The 23,588-nt window shown below is 47.7% G+C and overlaps 1 protein-coding gene and 1 long non-coding RNA gene across 2 annotated transcripts in view; one reads left to right on the top strand and one right to left on the bottom strand.

The window, feature by feature from the left end:
• The window catches only part of DNAH17 (dynein axonemal heavy chain 17), a 15,539,113-nt gene that overhangs the window by 10,110,336 nt on the left and 5,405,189 nt on the right, over nucleotides 1–23,588 (bottom strand). Inside the window, exon 26 of the mRNA XM_086931082.1 lies at nucleotides 9,534–9,686. Coding sequence (XP_086787208.1) covers nucleotides 9,534–9,686 — 153 coding nt within the window. The remainder of the gene's footprint in view (nucleotides 1–9,533; nucleotides 9,687–23,588) is intronic.
• The window catches only part of LOC147702467 (uncharacterized), a 283,778-nt gene that overhangs the window by 230,904 nt on the left and 29,286 nt on the right, over nucleotides 1–23,588 (top strand). The window lies entirely within an intron of this gene.

Here is a 23,588-nt window from a genome sequence, read left to right as displayed (position 1 = left end):
AGCGACCAGTCCCCTCTATTGTAGACACCTGCTTTCAAACCCTAAGCCAGAATTTTTTCCTTTATTAGATAGATCTTAAAGTTGACTAGGATTCTTCTCGGGTTTTTTTCCCTGGTCTCTTAGAGTATGGGTCCCGGTGTACTCTCTGAATATCATACTCGAGGGTCAGCCTTTCAATATCCGGGTGCAACTATTTAAGAAGTTTAATTACATAAGACCTTATGTCTGAACCTTCAATATCCTCTGGGACATTCAGTGGCCTGATATTGTTCTTCTTACATTATTTTCCATACCTTCTAACTTATCCCGAAGCTCTTTATCGCAACGTTTTAGCCTTACAATTTTCAAATAATTATCTTCTACTTGTTTTGTGAGATCTCCCAAAACTTTTTCCATAGCTCCAATTCTCTCTGTTATCTCATTCATTTTTGTCTCCAACGTTTCACAAGCTGCTTGGATTTTGGATTGATTAACTTCTGAAACCTTATATTTTTCCCTAATTTCTGTAAGTAGGGTAACTAATAAGAAATGTGTTACTTACCTGTAACTGCAGTTATCCAGTATTGGTATCATTCATAGATTCACATGCCTGAATCATTCCCCGTCATTGGGATGGGAGTCCCCGGTACATAAATAAAGTAATGGCCCAATAGACATACAGAGTAATAGGCCTAAGGCCTCACATTAGTAACATATCCAGGTCCTTTCGTAATAAGGACCAAACTCTAGAGAGCAAACAATCAGCTGCCACCATCCTCTCGAACCTTCCTGGAAGGAGCTCTAGTCCCTCAGATTTTCGTAAGCACAGTGCTATATAGAGGAACAACTGAGAATACTAAGTGAGCCCTTCCAAGGGAGGTGGGTAGGTTGCATGTGAATCTATGAAAGATACCAATGCTGGATAACTGCAGTTACAGGTAAGTAACGCATTTCTTATCCAGTATTAGGGTATCTTTCATAGATTCACATGCTTGAATCAGAGTAGAAAGCAATGATAAGCACATTTCCTTTTGAATATATAACATAACGCCTCAGTGAACAAATACATATATACATATGCATATATCACAATATTAAACTGTAACACAATAAATTGCAAGGTTAGCAAAAGCGATAATAGTGATATGGTAATGTGCATGGAAAAATAATAGAAAGGTTGGTGGGAAGGAAGGAAGGCTCACCTTTATCAAAATAGATGGGGCAACACCGCTTGTCCCACCGCAGTATCTTTAGTGAGTTCTGTATCCAAACAGTAATGTTTGGTAAAGGTATGAGGCGTCTTCCATGCCGCCGCTCTGCAAATCTCTGTGATGGGCACACCTGCAAATATTGCCGTAGAAGTAGAAACTGCCCTAGTGGAATGGGCACGTATCCGTGATTATAAAGGCTGACCAGCCTGCTGGTGGCAGAAGGTAATGGCACCAGAGATCCATCTGGAAATGCTTTGCTTTGTGAGTGGGAAACCTTTCCTGGGGAAGCTGTAACCCACAAAAAGTTGGTTGGATTTTCTGAAAGTTTTTATTCTGTCAAGGTAGAATTTAAGGCAACGTTTTAAATCCAGAGAATGGAGAGCTCTTTCCGGTGCCGTTTGAGGATTTGGAAAGAAAGTTTTTGAGACAATAGGCTCATTTAAGTGACAGCCCGATGGTACTTTTGGAATAAAATTTGGGTTAGTCCGAAGAATTACCCTGTCATTTTTAAATTGTAGAAAGGGATGCTGATTTGTGAAAGCATGAAGATCACTAACTCGCCTTGCAGATGCAAGGGGTAAGAGGAACGCAGTTTTCCAAGATAGGAACTTGAGGTCAGGTCTGTGTATCGGCTCTAAAGGGTGTTTCATCAGCTGAGCAAGTACTATGTTTAGTTGCCATGTTGGAAGTGGCGACTTTACAAGAGGGAAAATCTGGAACAGGCCCTTGAGAAACTCTTTTATTAATCTGTTCGACCAAAGAGAAGGACCATTATAGGATCTTCTGAAACGGGATATTGCTGCCAGGTGTACTTTGATGGAAGCGTGGGTTAGGCCTGAAGTAGCCAAATGAAGGATGTATGGTAATATCTCTTCTGGAGAGGATGTGAAAGGATGCACTCCAGCTGACTTGCACCAGATACAGAATCTCTTCCATTTAAAGGAATAGGTCTTGTTTGTGCTATGTGCTTGGGCACGAGATAGGATAGCTCTGCAGTCCGGAGGAATGTTTAAATCCTGGAATTCGTGGAACTCAGGAGCCAGGCTGACAATTTGAGAGAGGCTGGGTCCAGGTGCTGGACTTGTCCTTGGTTCATTGTGAGAAGAGATGGAAACAGCGGCAAAGGAATTGGTGTTTGTAGGGATAGGAGATAAAGCTCTGTGAACCAGTGTTGGCGAGGCCATACTGGGGCTATCAGGATCAGTGTGCAAGGTTCTGCCTTCATCTTCCTGAGGATTCTGGGGATCACTGAAATCGACGGAAAGGCGTAGTCGAATACGCCTAACCATGCTATTGAAAATGCATTCCCCAGAGATCCCTTTTGGGGATGCCAACTTGCGAAGCGTTGGCAATTGGTGTTTTGTCGTGTGGTGAAAAGATCCAGCAGGGGTTCGCCCCACAGAGAGAAGACTGTGTTGAGAGCGCTTTGTGGCAGGTGGTCTGCATTCTGCTCAGTGAGTCTGAGTCTGCCAATGCATTGTCCTTTCCTGGAACATATTCCGCTCGTAGTGAAACTTGGCTCTGAAGAGACCAGTGCCAGATTTTTTGTGATTCTTGAGAGAGTGAGAGCGAATGAGTCCCTCCCTGCTTGTTTAGGTAGTGCATTGTCATAGTGTTGTCCGTTCTGACAAGCACTTGTGAACTTCGTATCCTGGGAAGGAAAGCCAGGAGGGCCAGGTAAACAGCTCTGAGTTCTAAGAGGTTTATATGTAGTCTCCGTTTCGGAGATGACCACTTCCTGCTGATCTGGAGCTCCTCGAGAAAGGCTCCCCTTACCTTCTAGGGACGCATCCGTGGTTATCACCAGAGGAGATGCTTGAGTTAGGAAGGGCAGACATCGGGACAGATTGTGCGACTGAATCCACTATTCGAGAGCAGCGACCATCTGAGGAGTCACTTGTATGGTGTCGTCGAAGGATCCGCTGATTTGAATCCATTGTGTAGAGAGAGCCTCTTGAAGAGGACGCATGCGCAGACGACAGTATGGAACCAGGAGAATGCAGGAAGACATCATTCCGAGGAGAGATTTAAAGAGGCGCACTGAAAGAGACTTTCTTTAGTGGCACACGTTTTGCCAATCGTAGGAGTTTTTGATGCAGTTCCTGTGATGGATAGGCTTTCTTTTGGACAGTATCGTGGACAGCGCCCAGAAATGTTATCCTCTGGGAAGGTTGTAAAACGGACTTGTCCGAGTTGAGGGTAAGACCCAATCTTTTGAAAAGCTTCAGACAGATTTTTGAAGATCTTCTTGCACTGTCGAGATTGCCGTTCTCGAGCCAGTTGCCGAGATATGGAAAGATTTTGTGATGCTACCGCCTGAGAAGCGCAGCCACTGGCGCAAGGCATTTTGTGAAAATGCATGGGCCTGATTTGAGCCCGAAAGGTATGACTCGGAATTGGTAATGCCTGCCCACTACAGCTAGCCTTAGATACTTTCTGTGCCTCTTGTGGATTGGAATGTGAAAGTAGGCATCCTGGAGATCCAAAGATGCCATGTAGTCATTCGCATTGAGAAGCTGTAGGACTTCCTGGATAGTGACCATGCGAAATGATTGTTTTTCAGATATTTGTTGAGACTTCTCAAATCTAGGATCCATCTCCATTTCTTTTCCTTTTTTCACACAAAGAAGTCCTTTTTGATGGACAGGAACCCGTTCTATAGCCCCCTTCTGGGGCATCGTTGATATTTCCATGACTAAGTGGTGGAGATGCTTGTGATTCATATGTTGAGGGGGTGTTGGTGGAGGGGTCTGGACAAATTCCAGAGAATGTCCGGACCGCCATAGTTGAATAACCCAACAATCCGTTGTTATTTGACTCCAGTTGTGAAGAAAGTGGGAAATTTTCCCTCCCACTCTGGAAGGTGGAAAAGAAACAGAGTCTGGCGGTAGAGAGAACTCATTGACGTTGCACAGAATCCTTCTGCCGACTGGCTTTTCCTCAAAAGGAAGACTTGTTATATGAAGTCTGCGCTTGCTGTCTCTTTTGAAATTGCGGCTTGCACTGGTTAGAGGAGGAATACGAAGACCTGTATTGTTGGTAGTTTCCTCTATTAGAGTATTGTCCTCTGCCCCTTGAGCCACGAAAAGTGGTGTTTTTATATTGAAGGGTACCCAGGGCTCTGGCCGTTTAATGCCTTGGAGGGCTTCATCAATGTGGATACCGAAAAGGAGCTGTCCGTCATAAGGCATATCAAGGATCTTGGTTTGTATCTCAGGTCGGAATGTTGTTGCCTTAAGCCATCCCTGGTGCCGCAGTACTGCCGCACCGGCCAGTTGGCCGAAACCAGTTGAAGCACAATCTATTGTTTCAGAAGCCGACCGCTCACCCTCCAGAAGCACTTTTCTTTCTTTTTCCTTAGATTCTTGTGGCAAGGATTCCAAATATGGTGCTATACCTGACCACATTTGTCTGTTGTATCGTCCCAATAGCGCCAATGAATTAGACGCTCTTACTGTTAGCGCTGACATAGAGGAAAACCACTTCCCTATATTGTCAAGGCGCCTGCCCTCCTTATCTGGTGGAGCTGAAAGTGTAACAGAAGGATATTTAGATCTGCGTTGCGCTGCCCGAGTGATCACAGAATCAGGCTTTGGATGCCCAATCTGACAGGCTGGAGCGTCGTCTAGAGCCCTATATTTTTTGTCCAGCCTTGGTAGAACTGGAGGGACTGTGGAGGGATTTTGCATGATCTTGATGCCCTGATCCCAAATATAGTCAATGATGGCATTGACCTAACCGACTTTTTATAAGGCTCCTTGAAGTCGTAAGAGGGTGGTGAGAGGGCATAGGTAGTTTGAATCGTTGGGCAGCTCTCTCCAGGAGATTATGAAAACCCCCTATATCCTCCGGGGGAGAGTCCTCCTGAGGAGGTAAAGGCGATGCGGGAAGAGGGATAATGTAGTCGTCCCATTAGTCATGGTGAGACTGTGTATCCTGTAGTTCATTCTCTTCCTGGCCTTCAACATCATCATCATCATCATCTGTAGATGGAAGGGGTGGCACTGGCCCCTCAATAGGAACAGGTGGTGGAGGTGGTATATGCACTCTCTGCGGTGGTGACACTGGAGCAGGAGACGGTGCAGAGATAGGGAACCTCTTTCTGTAGTCAGAGATCATGAATTGCAGATCCAAGACTAAGGCTGAAGGCAGACAAAGCACCTGTTGTGGCTGCTGATGAGTGTCCTCCTGATAATATTCCTGCTCAAAACGCAGCCATCAGGATACACCCTCCCCCAGGCAGCTAGGCACCTTCTAGGAGGACACAGGAAACACACCTGTGCTCTCCAATTACCATTCATTACCTCTTTGGCACACAGACCAATGAAAAAGCAGCCATCAGGATACACCCTCCCCCAGGCGGCCAGGCACCTTCTAGGAGGACACAGGAAACACACCTGTGCTCTCCAATTACCGCTCATTACCTGAACCAATTGACCAATTGATCTCAGTATATATAACCCCAGCCTTATCATCAGCTTCCATCAATGGGGAGACCGAGAGAACGCCTAAGGGAAAGCAGCTGGAAGCACTGAAGATGGACAGTAATAGTATGGATGATGCTGTATGTGCCATATGTGTGTATGGGTGCTTCACTCTGCTAGGAGGCCACAATATTTGTAGTTCTACTTTGTAAGCCCTTTTTAACAAACCAACAGTTTTTAAATCAGGATGTTGTAATCTTTACCACACATAATTGTGTTTTTACTTCTTGTTTTCAGAAAGTCGCAGTAGGTCCTTCCACCTCTGCCCTCCCATGGAGCAAGTAGGCTAGATTATAGGGTAAGGTCAAAAAACAGTCTTTTCTTTGGTTTGCAAGGACACGCGTGTACATGTCACATGTCTCATATAGACCGAACCACGTGCGCAATAGGTATGGCGCTGCATGGATGGTACAGTGTACTTGTATTATTTATACTCACACTTTGGTGTGTATGCTTCTTTTCTTTTTTGTTTCCTTTTTCACAGAGTCACTCATTAGGTTACTACACCAAGAGGGGTACTTGTAATTCCCATCCCCTTCACACATTAGTAGCAGGTCCATTTTTTTGACACTAGGTGCCGGGAAGTGGATCTCTAGGTAATAACCTCCCCTTTGGTCCTGAAGAATGCTGCGTACCCTTCGGGGACACTTTAGCAGAAACATGTTGACCCTTTTGTAACAAGGTGAAGGGAGATTAATGTCCCATATCACAGACCACTTCTTTTAACTACCATACCTTTGATCCCTGAATAAACTTAGGATATGGGCAAGGGTAATGGTTTTTAATACACTTCTTCACTCCCCCCACGGCCATCACTAGGATTTAGAAGTGCATCCCTGTCTCCGGGTGTATGCCCGCCCTCTGTCAAACCAAGTTTTTAGAGGGCAAGGACAGCCGATGATGAAGCATGACACCGGGCGGTGTGTGAGGCCCGTCTGTAACTTTTTATGAGATGCCCCCATTGGCAATGCATCTCCCCCTAACTCTGTAGATACCTTTAGGAACACAATCTAGGGGCAGTCTTCTTTTGTGGATTCATAGTAGAGTGGAGGCTGGCTTGCCCCTTAGCCCAGACCCTCTGGTTCCCACGCTTGGCATCTGCTGAGGTTAGTGTGTATGTATTGTAGCCATAGGCCCTTCTCTGCTTTCTCACAATATGCTGGTTCCCTGTTTGTGCACCCGTCGGCTCCTTCATGTGCTCCTTTCTGCACCCAGCCCGGCTGTGCCAGTGCCCCTACCCCAGTCGAGAAGAGCTGAGCAGAGACTCCGGCGACCGGCGCCGTCAGCAAACGGCTCCCGTTGCCCCAGAAGCCAATCCTTGCAGCGGTGCGCTTGCCACGTGCAATCCGCTCCTCCGCCTCTGACCAGCGGCTCCCCTGCCTCGTCCCCTCTGCTCCGGCCGCCACCGCCAGCACTCGCGTCCCCCGTCAACAGCCCGTTGGCGGACTCCCGCAAGAATCTTCCAAACAGGTAAAGAAAAGCTGCGGCGGTGAAAAAAGGCACTTAATCTCTCCCTGACCCCCTTGCTAGTTTTTTCTTAAACTAACTACATCCAAATTCCACATATTTCCAGCATTCTGCCAAGTGAAGCGACAGCCGGCGACCGCCTCTAGCTAGCGGCCGCCATTTCCCCCTACCCAAACAGGGTTTATACTTCATTGAGCCACAAAACAAAACCTCCACATCTCCACTGTTGGTTGGATCGCCAACTGGATACAACTACCCCTGACAATTGAATCCTTGGACGTGAAAAGACATTTGGTTCCATATACTGGGGATATCTCTTTCAGGTCTTGGCCAAGAATGGGATTCGGTCTGACTTTCTGTCAGTGGGTACAGCTTCTGTACACTAATCCAGTGGCAAGGGTTAAGGTGAAGGACACAATGAAAGATAGCAGCACCCTCGAAAGTAGGATAATCCCGGAGGAAATGCCCACAAATGCCATCTTGCTAATATATCACACTGATCTTAACAATACGCCAGATAACCTCAATCCAACAAGACATAAGTGGGAAATAGACCTGGGCCCAATGAAAGACACAGTCTGGGAGGCAGCATTGATGCACCCCGAGAGATAGCTGTAAAAACAAGCCTGATGCTTATACTGTAGTAAAGGCAGACTTCTGCTTGTGCACATTGCTATGTTAGCATAAGCTTATTAGAAGTTTAAACGCCATTTTGCCCTTTTGCCGCTTTTGGACACGACACTCCAGGTAGCTGTTTTGTAAGTCTGATTGCGTGAATATCTTCACATGAGAATGGCTTGTTTTCAACATCTCTAGACTTACACCGCGACTTTAGTTCGCACAGTGAGTGCTAAAGCCTCCAAGGTTATCATAACAAATATTAGCTGTTATTCGGGCTGATCGGCTCACACTTAGACACAACATACACGCAGCTGCAGTTAACTGAAATTCTGGCTCTTTTAATATGGCACTGCATACTTGATTTTCTGACACTTGGAAAAATTCTGTTTCCAGAGAGACAGAGAGCTTTTGCAGATCCTGATGTGATTCACTCCTGCTGATCTTAGAGGTATGGGGTCCCCCTTCAAGCCTAAGAGACCTTCTATATTTTATAAAGCATACGTCCTAGCTAGGGAGATGGGGGGTGGCATACAAGGCACTATAGGACCTGTTTCAACCATCATTATAATATGATATCCCCTTTTGTGTTTTATGGAAATGTAACAATGCTGCTTGTATTATTTTTAATCATATGCCTGCTTATGCTCTCAAAAATACTGCACCTTAGAGAACGTTGTTAAAATAAACATTTTAAACTTTACTGTGTCTCTTTTTTACCCATGTTGTGGACTGGTATGAGAATGACCAAAAAAAGAGTGTTCTTGATTCCCACCATTCCTGAGAGTAACCTAAGCTGCATGTTCTGGGTTGTCTAATCATTGGTTACTTTGCTATAAGGACGAAGAGCTCTTGTGACACTGATGCTAGTCGGTTAGCGGTTCTAGGTACTGAGGTGAGATTTTTGGTCCACCACAATTCACTGAGGTCCTGGGTCTCTGTGCCCAGTTCTGTGTTTGAGCAGAATCCCTGCAACAATACAATTTAAGATTTTCCACGGGCCACACCACATTTCCCATTATTCACAAGAGGAAGTGCACAATCCCCCAACTGTTTACGATGCGATGAAGAAACAGACACCTTCATACATACTATTTGGACTTGTCCATGCATACAGACATACTGGAAAGAGGTGGTCGCATAACTAGCAGACATCCTAGAAACTCACAGTCCATGCACGCCACAGTATTTGGCCCTGGAAATATCGAGCAATGTAGATATCCCCAAAAGGCAATTCCTATTTTGCACACTAGACTTTTGTGTAGCAAAAATGGTCATAGCTAGTAAGTAGGGGAGTCCTATCCCACTCATGAAGAACCAATGGGTGACTGGCATGATGTGTTTCATGGAAGCAGAGAGAGGCGAGAAGCTGTCCATGGAAATTTCAAAAAGCGTGGGGACAGGGAGTACGTACCACAACTTAGACTTGGAGACCCTGCCCTCCCAGACTGACCATCACCGGGTAGACAGGGATGGATAGCCGGAGGGCAGGGGGTCTGAGGCTGAGATCAGACACCATGGGAGAGGAGGGGGAGAACGAAGGAGTAGTCCTGCCACTTGGTCCTCTTGTTGGCACTCTGACACTGTATACCAGGACTACTCAGTTGAAGTAATGATTGTCATATATAAACTGGTTGTGTGCTTTGTTTTGTTGTTTCTGTGGAAAACAAAAAATGCTAAAAAGATTTTTTTTTAAACAATGGTTATTTGTTGTGTAGAGAATTGTCATAAAAAATATTAACAATTTATATTACAAAACAAGAGCAATGCTTACCAGGACAATCATATCCCACAGTTCTTTAAGTAGGACTGTTTCCTTGTGGCATGCTTTCATCTGTTTGAAATCTCCAATATTTACTTCAAACAAACTAGCTGATTTGGACAAAGCTTCAACTTCCTTCTCCATTGCATTAATGCTCTTATAGACCTAGTAAAAGGGGAAGGGAAATATACTTTTAAAGATGGATTTGCTGAATACTTGTTGTCACATGTAGAATATTCATTTTTGTTCCAAGTCACAAGACTAGTTTTTGTTTGCCAGAAAATGGTATGACTACCAGGGGTGTTTTGTGGATGACATACAGTTTCAACAGAAGATAGGGCATTCTTGGTTATACCACTACTGGCCCTGGTTCTTCATGTTCTCATAGAGAGCCTGATATGCTAACAGACTGGTTGCCAAAAATGGATGCAAACTGCTCACCGACTTTTCGTGAATATTCTTTACAGAATCGTAAAAGTTCTTTAACACATAATAAAATGAACTCAATTTTGCAGCTACAAAGGTTGTGATTCTGAGAAATGTCGGCTTTGTCCGCAAATTACTTTAGTACATCTAGCCAGTGATTCCTGTCATACAGAAAACGGGCCCATTCCAAGATTCAACAAGCATTTGCAATGCAATAGGTCTGGCATTTGTAAGAGTTAGAGCTATTGGTGTTGTAAATGACAATGTTTTTTACCCATGTGTTTTGGTTTGGTCTGGAGTGCATATGTGATGCGGAGTAGAATTATGTGCGTTGGATTGTAATTGTTAGTTCTTGAATTGTGTGATGTGGAGTCAATTTGTGTAGTGGAATTTTGTGGCATGGTGTGCAATGGAATTATGTGGGTAGCAATTATGTGGTATTGAGCGTACTGGAATTATGTGGAGTGTGAATGTATGTGATGGAGTGTAATCATGTGTGTTGGTATTTTGTGTTGTGAAGTGGTATGCAGTGGAGCAAGAGGGGATGTGTTCACCAGCAGTGATGTGGGTACAAGCAGTACTTGGCGTTGCCTGGCTTTGGGTGCAGCTCTTCCAGTGTGTCTACTCCTGCAGAGTATGGCTGCTGCCACTCTCACTGGCAGATGTAGTGGCAGCCTTATTATTATGATAGTGATGCGAATAAAAGTAATGCAACCAAAGACCGTCCATCCTTAAGAAAAAACTGAAAACGCCATTTCACAATCCCTACTTAGTCGGCAAACTTTAACGCCTGCAGCAATCCCTCAGACCACAAAGAAGTCATGCATTTTTTTTCATTATCACCTCTTCGCTTCATAAAGAGCAAGGTCAATTTGATGTATACTTTGACCTTATAGCATGCAGGAGGCAGGAAACACATAGAATGCAGACAACGCATGCACTCTGATGCTCGCCCTAAAAAAGACATTTCAAACATTTATTTCCAACAGCTGCTCGAAACAGATTTCACATTATCCTTTGGTTATGGGGTCATTTAAACTGTTTATTCACCCGCAGAGGGAGACTAACTACTCTACCGTCCTCCCCTGACTCCGATTGCCGACATCCTGGGCTGGGACCATCATTTCAGGTATGGCAGGAGGCGCCCTGCAAGGTGATAGGACACTTTTTTGATCAGGAAGGGGTTCTCTCCTTTGACGTGCTACGGACAGATTATGCTATCCCCGAGGCCCAACGATTTAGATATCTCCAAATTAGACATTGGCTAACGCATCCATCAATGTGCCAGGGAGCAGGGGATTACGGACACCTTATGAGAAATGGCTCTTAAGCAAACAGACAAACGTCTTATTTCGGAGTTATACGTCTTGCTCCAGCCTAACCTGACTGGCGATAAGGTTGAGTTTAATTTTTCTTTTCTCTCTCTTTCTTTCCATAAAATGGGTTAAAAGTTGCATTATCACAATATGTAACGGAGAGACTTATCTCACGATGTGTATAGTTAATTTGACATGCAAGTGCCACAATAAATTAGATTTAAACCTAAACTGATTATTCACTCCCAGCAACTTTGCCAGCAGGAAGGGAATCGCTTTGGGGAGAAATATAAATGTGCCTCTCAGTGAGTGTAATGATGGCTCCTGTGTTGTTTTTCTCCTACGTCACTAGCTAATGAATATGAATGAACTGCCTCCAGCTGATCAGAGGCTGGTCAGTCCTGCAAAAGATTACCAGTGCAACGTATTTGGCAGATCCTGTAACACGTCACAAAAGTCTCTTAACATGTTATTGATATAGGTGGACCTTGCACCATCCAATAGCATTCTCAGAAACATTTATGACAGTGTCTGAAGCTGCCCCATTACTTAGATTCAATATTGCCTGCTGCATCCGTCACGAGCTGCATGCTATTACATGGTTTAAGAAAAACAATGAATTAAGTCACGTTCCTCATGTGAAAGCGGAACTGCAGCTGTAAGATACTAAACACTGTAGAGGTTGCCAGTTTTGGGGGAGCAGTCCCTTGGGACCAGGACTGGAGTGGGAGGCGAGAAAGGGAGAAGCGGTCCCTTGCTTTGACCAGGACTTTTTGCTATTGAGCTCCAGGACACATCATTTTATGGTCCCAAATGTTTTGAATAGCGTGCTACATGTCAACTGAAAGCACGCTGGTGCCTCATATGGGCTATGAAGCACTATGCACACGTTACTTACCTTCGGTAACGATATATCTGTAAGAAACATTAGTTGGTTATAGATTCCTTACCTTAGAATTACCCCTGGGCATCAGACTGGATCCGGAAAGTTGTTTTTTTCGTCAGCAGTACCTCTGCGCCTCGGAAGGTGGCGTTGGTCATCTCCGTGTCAGTCGTCGGCATCATTGTTGCCGGAATGACATCACCGCAGCTACTTAGATGCCGCCCTTGTGCGCTGACATCAGTTCTGTACACGACTTTAGGCACCAGAAACGCAGAGCCATGCAAGACACTTACCATTGGTGCACAAAACTAGGGCCCTGAAAGGATGTCCTTAACCCTAAAAATCAGTTCACAGAACGGGGAGGATGGGTGGAGCAGTAAGGAATCTATAACTAACTAATGTTTCTTACAGATATATTGTTACCGAAGGTAAGTAACTTTTGCATCTGAAAGAAACACGTTAGTTACAGATTCCTTATCTTAGAATAGATACCCTAGCAATACCAACCCTGGTGGTGGGTCTGCGAACCAAGATCACACCAGAAAATCCTGGAGAACAGAACGGCCAAAGAAGCCATCTCTCCAGACTTGGCTGTCCAGGCAGTATTGTTTGGTAAATGTGTGCAGTGATGCCCAAGTGGCCGCCTGACAGAACTCATTCAGAGGCACTCCCCTTCCCAAGTCAGTAGTGGCAGCTGTCGCCCTGGTGGAACAAGTGCGTAGCCCAACTGGAGGCTCCTTTTTAGCTAGAGAGTAACAAGCCTTATTACACAATACGACCCATCGAGAAATAGTGCGTTTGTGTACTGCCCGACTATTCTTCCTACCAAGGTAGCTAACAAAAAGTTGATCATCCACCCGGAACTGCTTTGTGCGATCCAGATAGGAGAGCACACGTTTTTGGAACAGATGGTGGAGCCTCTCCTCCTTTGAAGGATGCGGAGGCGGAAAGAAGGCGGGCAGAGTAATGGTCTGCCCGATGTGGAAGGCAGTGACCACCTTAGGAAAAAAGGATGGACGGGTCCTGAGAACCACCTTGTCCGGATGATAAGACAAGAAAGGAGGTTTTGAAGAAAGAGCCTGGAGCTCACTCACCCCTCTAGCAGAAGTGATGGCTACCAGGAAAGCAGACTTAAGAGTCAAGAGACTTAAAGGACAGTTGCGAAGCGGCTCAAAGGGAGCACACATTAAATAGGTTAGTACAAGATTCAAGGCCCACTGAGGCATACCGAAAGGGATTGGAGGAAAAAGATGCGTTAAGCCTTTTAAGAAGCGGTTAACTACCGGGGACTTGAAAAGAGAAGGCTGATCTGGCAGCCGAAGGAAGGCAGATATGGCTGAACGGTAGCCCTTGATAGGGCCCAGAGAAGAGCACTTCTGGGCCAAAGAAAGAAGAAACAAGAGTACTTCAGAAAGAGGAGCAGAAAGGGGATCCATAGTCTTTGCTATGCACCATGCCAAAAATTGGTTCCACCTGCAGGCGTATATTGTCTTTGTAGAGGGATGCCTGGCTGCCAAGATTACGTCAGAGGCAGGTCAAAAGACATCAACTGCTGCAGCTCAATCTCCACGCAAGGAGGTGGAGACTGGATCGGTTCGGGTGGAGGACCATCCCATGCTGCTGCGACAGAAGATCCTCCCAAAGTGGCAGTCTGATTGGAGGATCGGTGGTAATTTTGAGCAGTTCGGGATACCAGACTCTTCGTGCCCAATCCTGAGCCACAAGAATAGCTTGGGCCCGGTCGCACCTGATCTTCTTCAGCACTCTGGGCAGAAGTGGTATAGGCAGAAAGGCGTACAACAGACCGCAATTCCACTTGCGACGAAAAGCGTCGCCGAGCGAGTGTAGCCTTGGAAATTCCAATGCGTAGAATTTCTGACATTGCGAGTTCTCTTCGGTGGCGCAGAGATCTAACCAAGGCTCTCCCCAGTATTGAAAGAGACCTTGCACCACCTCCAGGTGAAGACCCCATTCGATCCATCATGCACCTGTGGCTGAGTTCATCCGCCATGGCGTTCAGAGAACCTGCCAGGTGTTGAACCACCAAGGAAATGCCTTGATGTTCCAGCCATGTCCAAAGGCAGAGGGCTTCCTGAAAGAGGGACCACAACCCCACCCCGCCCTGTTTGTTGTAGTACCACATGGCGGTGGTGTTGTCCGTGAACACCTTTACTACACTCCCCGGACAGAGGGGAGGAATGCCTTCAGTGCAAGACAGATCGCCCACAGCACCAGAAGGTTGATGTGGAGCCGGGACTCTGCCGGAGACCAGAGGCCTCTGATCTCCGCCTCTCCCATGTGGCCCCCCAGCCCGGGAGGGACGCGTCCGTCACAACTACATGCTCCGGTTGGGGTAGGGAGAGGGATTTGCCACTGACCCATTCACGGTCCGTGCGCCGCCACTGCAACTGTCTTGCAGAGCCCTCCGAGATTAAGACATGGTCGGACAAGTTGCCCTGATGCTGGGCCCACTAAAACTTCAGGGCCCACTGGAGAGCCCGCATCCGCCACCTGGCGTGATGCACCAGAAGGATGCAGGAGGCAATCAGCCCCAGAAGCCGCAGCGTCAATCTGACCGAGATTCGGGATAACGGCTTAAAGATCGGAATCAGGGCCTGAATATCCCGAACCCGCTGTTCGGGAGGATAAACCCGAAACTGCATCTAGAACCGATAAAGAGGAGCTTCTGAGAGGGACACAGGTGTGACTTCGGCACATTGATGGAGAACCCCAGCAGGTGCAGGAGGTCGACCGTAGTCTGGAGGTGGCTGACGACTGTCTGGGGCGAGCCCGCCTTCAACAACCAGTCGTCGAGGTAGATGAAGACAAACCCCTAGCCTGCGCAGATGAGCTGCGACCACCGCCATCACTTTCGTGAACACCCGTGGGGCGCTGGTAAGGCCGAAGGGGAGCACGGTAAACTGAAAATGTTCGTGACCTACCGTGAACTGCAGGTAGCGCCGGTGGGCCGGCAGGACGGGGATATGAAAATAAGCGTCCAGCAAGTCCAACGCTACCATCCAGTCTCCCGGGTCCAGGGCAGCTAAGACCTGAGCCAGTGTCAGCATCTTGTACTTCTTTTTCCGGAGGAAGCCGTTGATGTTCCGCAGGTCCAAGATAGGGTGTAGGCCCCCTTTGCCCTTCTTGGGAACCAGAAAGTAGTGGGAGTAGCAACCACACCCTACTTCTGGCCCAGGAACGCGCTTGATGGCCCCCTTGGCCAAGAGGGCAGTAACTTCCTCTCGCAGAAGATTCAAGTGATCCCCTGACACGCGGGAGTACTGCGGTGGCATGGCTGGAGGGGTCGCCTCGAAGGGGAGGGAGTAGCCCCTTCGGACGATTTGCAGCACCCAACTGTCCCACGTGACAGTGCGCCAGTGGAGGAGGTGATGGCGAACCCGGCCCCTCACTGGCATCATGTGGGCCTGAAAGCTCGGACTAGGAGGCCCTTGAGGCAGATGCTGCGGGGGTGGATGTGGACTGGACTCGCCGTTGTCCCCGGGCACCGCCACGGCGGTTACCACATCCGCCACCACGCTGGATGTTAGTCTGCGGCCTGTGGCTGGCAGGACGTGAGGGGGCGCCCCTTCCTTGGCCACGAAAGGAGCGAAAGGCAGCAGTTTGCTGGTGCGGGCCAACAGGTCCAAGGACTTGTCCGTAGCCCTGGAGTCCATAAATCGCTCAAGTGCACTGTCTGCCTTGTCGCCAAAGAGGCGACGGCCATCAAACGGCATGTCCATAAGGGTGTTTTAGACATCAGCCGAAACGTTGGCAGACCTCAGCCAGGAGTGGCGACGAATCGCCACCGTTTTTGCCATCGCCCTGCCTAGCGAGTCCGTTGTATCCAGTACACACCGGATGGAATGGCATCTCGACCCTCCGCAAGGGCTTGGGGGAGTTTAGTCCGGGCCTCCTCCGGACATTGTGGCAGCACATCCGCGACCGTGTCCCACAGAGAGTGGGAATAACGGCCCAAGAGGCACGCGGTGTTAACTGACCGCAACCCCAAACTCAGTGAGGAGAACATCTTCTTACCATACTGTTCGTACCTCTTGGATTCCGATCGGGGGGAGCAGTTGGGAGTTAGAGGCCTGTATGACCCCTCCCAATCCACCTCACCACCCATCTACTGGTACTCAGAGTCAAATGATGGGGCCGGATCATAGAAGAAAAATTCTTCTCTCGACGTCGAATGCTGCGTCGAGCGGCGCCAGTCCGGTGTCGGAACCGGGTCGAGGGGGGACCGGGGATGACGTCGTCCGGGGACGGCATCGGGGGGCGACACCCTAGGGGCCGGCGCCGGCGGGGTTGTAAAGTCGACCGTTGATGACCCGGATCCGGAACCGGTTCCAGCGGGGCGTCGGGACCAAAGTCGCCGACGGCGCCGAAGCACCCACCGGGGCCGAAGCACCCGGCCCGCTCGGGCTCCCAGTCGGGACCGTGGGGCCCAAAGGCGCCGCAGAAGTCGACGGAGGAGTGAGCGACCTCATGGCCGTGAGGAAGGCACCGATCTCCTCCGGCGTCGCGTTCTGCCCAGGGACCGGCGGGTTTGGAGCAGGCCGCGACACCTGCGGCTCTGCAGAGCCACATGGGCGGTGTCACCTGAAACCCTGGCCGCATCGCGAGAGCGTCGGGATGAGTCAGAAGAGCGATGTTGCTTCTTTGACTTCTTGTGCCTCTTACCTGAGGACTTGGAGCCCGAGGAGTTTTGTCGACTCTCCGAGCTGTGATGACTTCTGGCCCGCGACCGGTCTCTCGACCTCCTTCCGGACCGGGATCTCGAACGGCGCAGGGGCCGACTACCAGAGCTCGAGGCGCTTGCGGGACCGCTCCCACCTAGCCTACGACGTCAAGGCCCGGCAGTCGGGGCACGACTTGTCATCGTGGTCAGGCCCCAGGCAATGTAGACACCAGCAATGGGGGTCGATAACCGACATCAGTTGGCTGCAGTCGACGCAGTGCTTGAACCTGGGCATCCCTACCGGCACCGTCGGAGTCGTTCGACTTCGAAGAAAGATCAAAAATGATCAAAAAAATGTAGTAAAAATTTGACTAAGGGTACCACTTTTTCCGGATCGGCGCTTGCTGGCGCGGAAAAAAGAAGAACTGATGCCAGCACGCAAGGGCGGCGTCTAAGTACTCCATCTACGTCATCGCGGAGCCGCAGACGACGCCTACCGACGCGCAAGGGTACTGCTACGCAAAAGTTTCTGGATCCAGTCTGACGCCTGGGGATTTTCTAAGATAAGGTTTCTAATACTAACCTGTTTCTTTCATATTTATGTGGCTCTCACCAGGTTCTGTAACCCAGAATCCCTTTGAAACCTCAAACTTTGTTAAAAAAAACAACAACACATTTTCCTCACATTTCTGTGATGAAAGGTTCTGGCTCTAGAAACTGCGGGGAGCCAGAAAATTCCACCCACCCAGCATCTCCCCCAAGTCTCCAATAAAAATGGTACCTCACTTGTGTGGGTAGGACTTGTGCCCCCGACAGGAAACAGTTCAAAATGTACTGTGGAGACTTAAAAATTATTGATCACGAAAAGACCTTGTTTTGCAAGGGATTCACCTGCGTTTTTGATCCCGGGCTCTGCGGCCATCTAGGGAAACCTACCATTCTCAGACATGTCTGAAAAATAGACACCTGGGGGAGTCCTGGGAGATGTGTGTTGCGTAGATACCCTAACGTTTCCCTACTCAGAACCCCTTGCAAACCTCAAATTTAGCTGAAAGAAATCACTTTTTTCTCACGTTTCAGTGTGGGAAAGTTGTGGGATCAACGGGCTGATACAAATTTCCTACCACCCAGGTCTCGCGACAGGCAAGGGCCCAAAGCATAACATGGAGACATCAACATTTTCTATCACAAAAGGACCTGGTTTTGCAAGGTGGCACCTGCGTTTTTGGTCCCGGGCTCAGCGCCATCTAGGGAAACCTACCAAACCGGCACATTTCTGATAACTAGACTGCAGGGAGAGTCCAGGGAGGTTGGACTTGTGCGGCTCTCACAGGGTTCTGTTACTCTGAATCCCTTGCACACGGCAAACATTATCTAAAATCCGGGGAAATCAATATGACTTGGGGCCGGTCTTGGTGAATCTTCCTCAGAACCCGAGGAATCAAGGTTATCGGATGGAATGTGTAAAGAAGCAGTGAGTCCCAATCTAACTGAAACGCTTTCCGCAATGCTCCCCGCATAGAATACTGGAGACTGCAGAACGGCAGGCAGTGTGCATTCTTGTGAGTGGCAAACAGGTCCAACAGAGGAAACCCCCACATCCTGAAAATGTGATTGACCACCTTTGGATGATGACACCTCTCGTGATTGGCCGAGTATTGCTGATGGAGACTGTCCGCATGCACATTCAGCACCCCAGCAAGATGATTTGCAATTACACAAATCTGATGGCCCTCAGCCCAGGATCAGCATTGCAGGGCATCTCTGCAGAGACGGTAAGACCCTACTCCTCCCGGTTTATTTATGTACCACATCGCGGTAGTGTTGTCCATCAGGACCTGAACTGACTGACCCCGAAGGGAGGGAAGAAAGGCATTGAGAGCCAAATGTATCGCCCGCAATTCTAGAAGGCTGATGTGAAACAATCTTTCCTCTGGAGACCAAAGGCCTTTGATCTCCAGATCCCCCAGATGAGCTCCCCAACCCAGAGTGAAGGCATCCGTTATCACCATGGCCACCGGAGAAGGAGGTTGAAACAGCATCCCTTGAGACAGTTTGCCTAGAACACTCCACCATAACATCTCTGCTGCAGAGTCTCTGGAGATTCTGACCACCCCCCTGAGATTCCCATTGTGTTGAAACCACTGCCTGTGGATGCACCACTGGAGTCCCCTGATGTGCCAGCATGCATAGTTAACCAACAGTATGCAGGAAGTGAATAGACCGAGCAGGTGCAGAACCTTCAGGACTGGAACAGCGGCTCCATTTTGAAACATTGGAATCATAGCTTGGATGCCTATAATCCTCTGAGGAGGCGGGAAAGCACGACTCACAGTAGTATCCAATACTGCCCTTATGAACAGGTTGCGCTGAGAGGGCACCAGGTGAGATTTGGGTACATTTATCGAAAAACCCAAGTCAAACAACAGCTGTATTGTTACTTGCAGATGATCAAGCACCATCTCTGGCGACTTTGCCTTGAGCAGCCAGTCGTCCAGATAGGCCAAAACAGGAATCCCCGACCTTCTGAGATGTGCGGCAAACACCGCCGCCACCTTTGTGAACACCTATGGTGCAGATGTAAGACCGAACGGTAGTGTTGAGACCCCACCGTAAAATGGAGATACTTCCGATGCGACTCTAGGATGGGTATGTGGAAGTAAGCATCCTGCAAATCGATTGACACCATCCAGTCTTCCTGCTTCAACGCCAGTAGAACCTGAGCTAGGGTTAACATCTTGAATTTCTCCTGCTTGAGGTAAAAGTTAAGATCCTGAGGTCTAGGATCGGCCTCAATCACCTGTCTTTTTTGGGGATCAGGAAATACCGGGAGTAGCATCCCTGACCCCTTTCCTGCTCCGGACCAACCTCTATTGCACCTTGTGAATTAGATACCATAGCCATAATCTCTAGGAGGAGGGTCTGCAAACCAATCCCACAATAGGTCCAGGAGGACTGGCTGGCCAAGATTAAAGATCGGTCACACCTCAGTGGGAGAGGGAGAGGGAGAGGGAGAGAGACATCTCTTTTAAAGGTGATAACGATCACAACAAAAACACATGCAAGAAATATGCACCAAGAGTAAGGAGCATGGTTCCCCAGGCATAGTGGTACCGAAGTACAGATGCCCATTGTAACCTAACTCCAATGGGCGTGGCTTGGATGGCAAGGGGGAGAGTAGCCTAAATCCGGAGCTCCGTCCGGCCCCCGGAAAAGAGCCAAACTAACGGCGTGAACGAGTAGCACGAAACCCGAAAAAAGGAGCAACGCTCACGGGAATGCTGTAGGCAGCGGAACGAAGCAACCAGAACAACAAAGCAGAACAGAATAGAACAATTTTAAGCATAAACCCGCAGAAAACTATCACACCACTGAGCTCAAAAAGGCGGGACTCCGCTACAGCAAACAACGAACGAGCGCAGCCAAGAACTGAGTATCAAGGGGACCGCAGAAAGAACCAAGCACCGAAGGTCAGTCGTGCAGTAATGCTGCCGCAGGAAAGCACCCCTGCCGCTGTATATGTGGAATAATGCCGGTTATTGAAACAACAGCGATAAACGCAGCGGAAGCGCAGGTGAAAGCGAAACCCACACAGGGCGCAGCCATTTTGGGAGCGAGAATAACAACTCCAAGCATGGCCGCGCGGAGGTAGATAACCGATAGAAGGCAGGCAGCGGGAGAGACGCAGCATCGGCACTACCGATCAGACACTTTTACAGCTAGCAGTAGCTCCCGTACAACAGCCGATACCCAACGTGAAGCAACAGGTGCCAATAGCCAATAGCGGGAAGACTAATTTCCGAGAAAAGGGGCTAAAGCACACTATACAAATCTGGATAACAAACTTAAACAAAACCGAAACCTACAGAGGTCACCATTTTGAGCGTCAAAACGATAAGGACAAAGCCGAGCGGAGAGAATGATAAACTGGGACAAACTGAGGAGTGTGGGTAGCGGCACCAAAGGACACAAACAGCGCAGTGGAATACCAAGAACAAACGAGAGTACCCAGCAAACACGCGTTCACCCCCTCGAGCAAAAAAAAAATAAAATTAAAAAAAGAGCATAGACAGGCGGCCATTTTGGAAGGGGCAATAGCACAATCGCACAACAACACCGCATGGATGCAGAATAAAAGTGTAAACAGCCAACGATCAGGCGAGGAAGGGCTCCCAACCACATAATATAACAGGGGGCAAAAGCGCATCAAGCTAAGGAGCACCAGATTATTGGAACCTACGAAGGTGATACCAACCTAAAAATAAACTACGCCAAAGAGAAGACGATAACAAACGACAAAACCCAGAGCAAAATGTCGCAACAACAAAAGAAAAACAGACCAGAGAGTAATACCGAATCACCAATTAAGAATAGATCAGACATTTCTGGTACATTGGACAGCATACTCAAGAAATTGGCGGCGGTACATGACCTAGCCATATCTACAAAAAAAAACAACAGACAAGATTGAGCTCGAGCTCGCAGCCATTAGATCAGACATACATTCCACGAACAATAAAGTCGAAGCGATGGAACAAAGAGTAAGCGACATAGAGGATAGGTCTCAACTAACAGGAAAAGCCATAGGCAACATAGCCAAAACTACCACAGAAGTCTGGAGACAAGCAGCGGAGTTCGAAGACAGAAGCGGAAAAGGCAACATCAGAATCCTAGGAATACCGGAAGGAGAAGAAGACGCCGCTGGCTCGTGCGTGGCACTACTACAGAACCTCATTCCAAAGCTGACTAATCTGAAATTTGAAGGGCCCTTTGAACTAGATAAAGTGTACAGGATACCAGCAAACAGACAACAAGGGGGCAGAACAAACCCGAGACCAATAATATGCAGACCACTAAGGTCACACCAGACAGACGCCATATTTGGGGTAGCGAGGAAAAAACCCAACCTAGTCTGGAACAGTCACAGAATAATCCTCACACAAGACTTCTCTAAGCCGACAGTTGAAATAAGAAAAGGGTATCTAGCCCTACGAGACAATCTAAGGAAGGCGAACATCACCTTCTCTTTCACGGGGCCAACGAGGTTCAGGATTAACAACAAAGGCATCACCATGACCTTTGCAGACCCAGAACAACTTTCACGCTATCTAAAAGGACCTCCAATAGAAGAGATGGAAGACTCGACACCGTCTGGGAAAAGAAGTGCATCACCCAGCGCCGGCATCGACAGTGGTTAAGTCTATATCCCAAACACCTACAACAAGGAACACCAATGCATTCAACTTGAAGACAAACTGTTAAAAGCAAGACTTGAACTCTACAACAACTTTCTACCTCAAATGTGCCACATGAAAGAAAATCAGAACCCAAGCTGACTTAAAGAGAGACTATCGGATGCAAGCCAGTAACTCTATGATTACAACTTCCTACCTCAACGTCGCACACATTAGGAAAGAAGAAGCGAAACGAACTTAAACAAAGACGGTCTAAGGCAAAAGAGAGACGTTATTCTACAACGTTCTACCTCAATATCCTTTACAGTCTATCGCATCAGCTATAAGCTAGCTAAAATCACCTAGCTCAATTCCGGGGAGAGCGGAAGTGGGAGGATCTTGCCGTCGTCCGCCCACAACTCGAGAGAACAATGGGCGAGCAGGAGGGAGGGAGGGGAGGGAGTGAGGGGGGTTGAAGGGGGTAGACTAGTTTGTGTGGTAAGTCTTGTACGTTATGTTTGTCATGTTGGTCTTGTGAGTCACCATAAACAGATCGACGGAGGGATCAGCACTACCAAGCCTTAACTACGGCAATAGCAGACAGCACAGCATTGTCACACATCAGACGTCCAAGGACATAAAATGCATTCACCATTGCAACCCCAACGATGACACAGCCGAGTAGCACACTACTTCAAACGGACCTTAAGGTCATCTCACTTAATGGCATTCCTGAGAGGGGCAGACAACAGCACTGAGAAACACTCCATGGAGGAAACCAACCAGACAGATGTGGGCATCGCTGGACAAAGCGCTAGACCCATTCAAACCGCCTTAGGCAACGTGTACGACAGGGAAAATACCAGGCAGGTTGTAGTACGCTGATTACCAACAAACTGCCAACACTTATATGTTATATGTTACATGTTTTATGTTATATGTGTATGAACAAGCATAGCGCCGCCAGAGCCATACCAGGAGTATGTCTACAACGATAACCAGCACATGGACTTGAACCAAACACCCAAGGATGATGAAGATCACCCGCGTAAAATAAGCTATGTAACTTACTGGCACATTGCTCTATGTGCATGTAATGCTATATATGTTCATACTTCTGTGTACACCGTGTCTATGTAAATGTCAATAAAAATATTTTTTCAGTAACCTAACTCCAAGGAAGATAAGCATGGATCCAATAAAACGAAAGTCTAATTGGCCCCACTGGAACGTTGCTACATACCACTATAAGGGGCAGAGGACTCTGCAATGTCAAGTCAAGTAAACTTTATTCGATTTTTGCATAAAAAACATAAAAGAGTACAGTTAAAAACACATAGTCAATACATAGTTTAACTAAATTACAAAGTATTCAATTACACAAGGTTTGGTTAAGAAGGACCATTAATACAGAACCCACCAGTTTACTTTTACACAATTTCATGTACAAATAGCTTTTCTGCAATTAATTACGCATTTTAAAAATGATGCAATTGACCTTGAAAAACATTAATTTTCTAAAACTTGGAGCGCTAGAAATGCCCACAATCTTAAAATGGGCAAGATCCACCTCCTTCTTTGTGTGAT

This window comes from Lissotriton vulgaris, chromosome 7 (genome assembly GCF_964263255.1).
Source record: "Lissotriton vulgaris chromosome 7, aLisVul1.2, whole genome shotgun sequence".
NCBI lineage: Eukaryota > Metazoa > Chordata > Amphibia > Caudata > Salamandridae > Lissotriton > Lissotriton vulgaris.
Note: the sequence above shows the minus strand (reverse complement) of the source record. Positions and strands in the feature narration are given on the sequence as shown.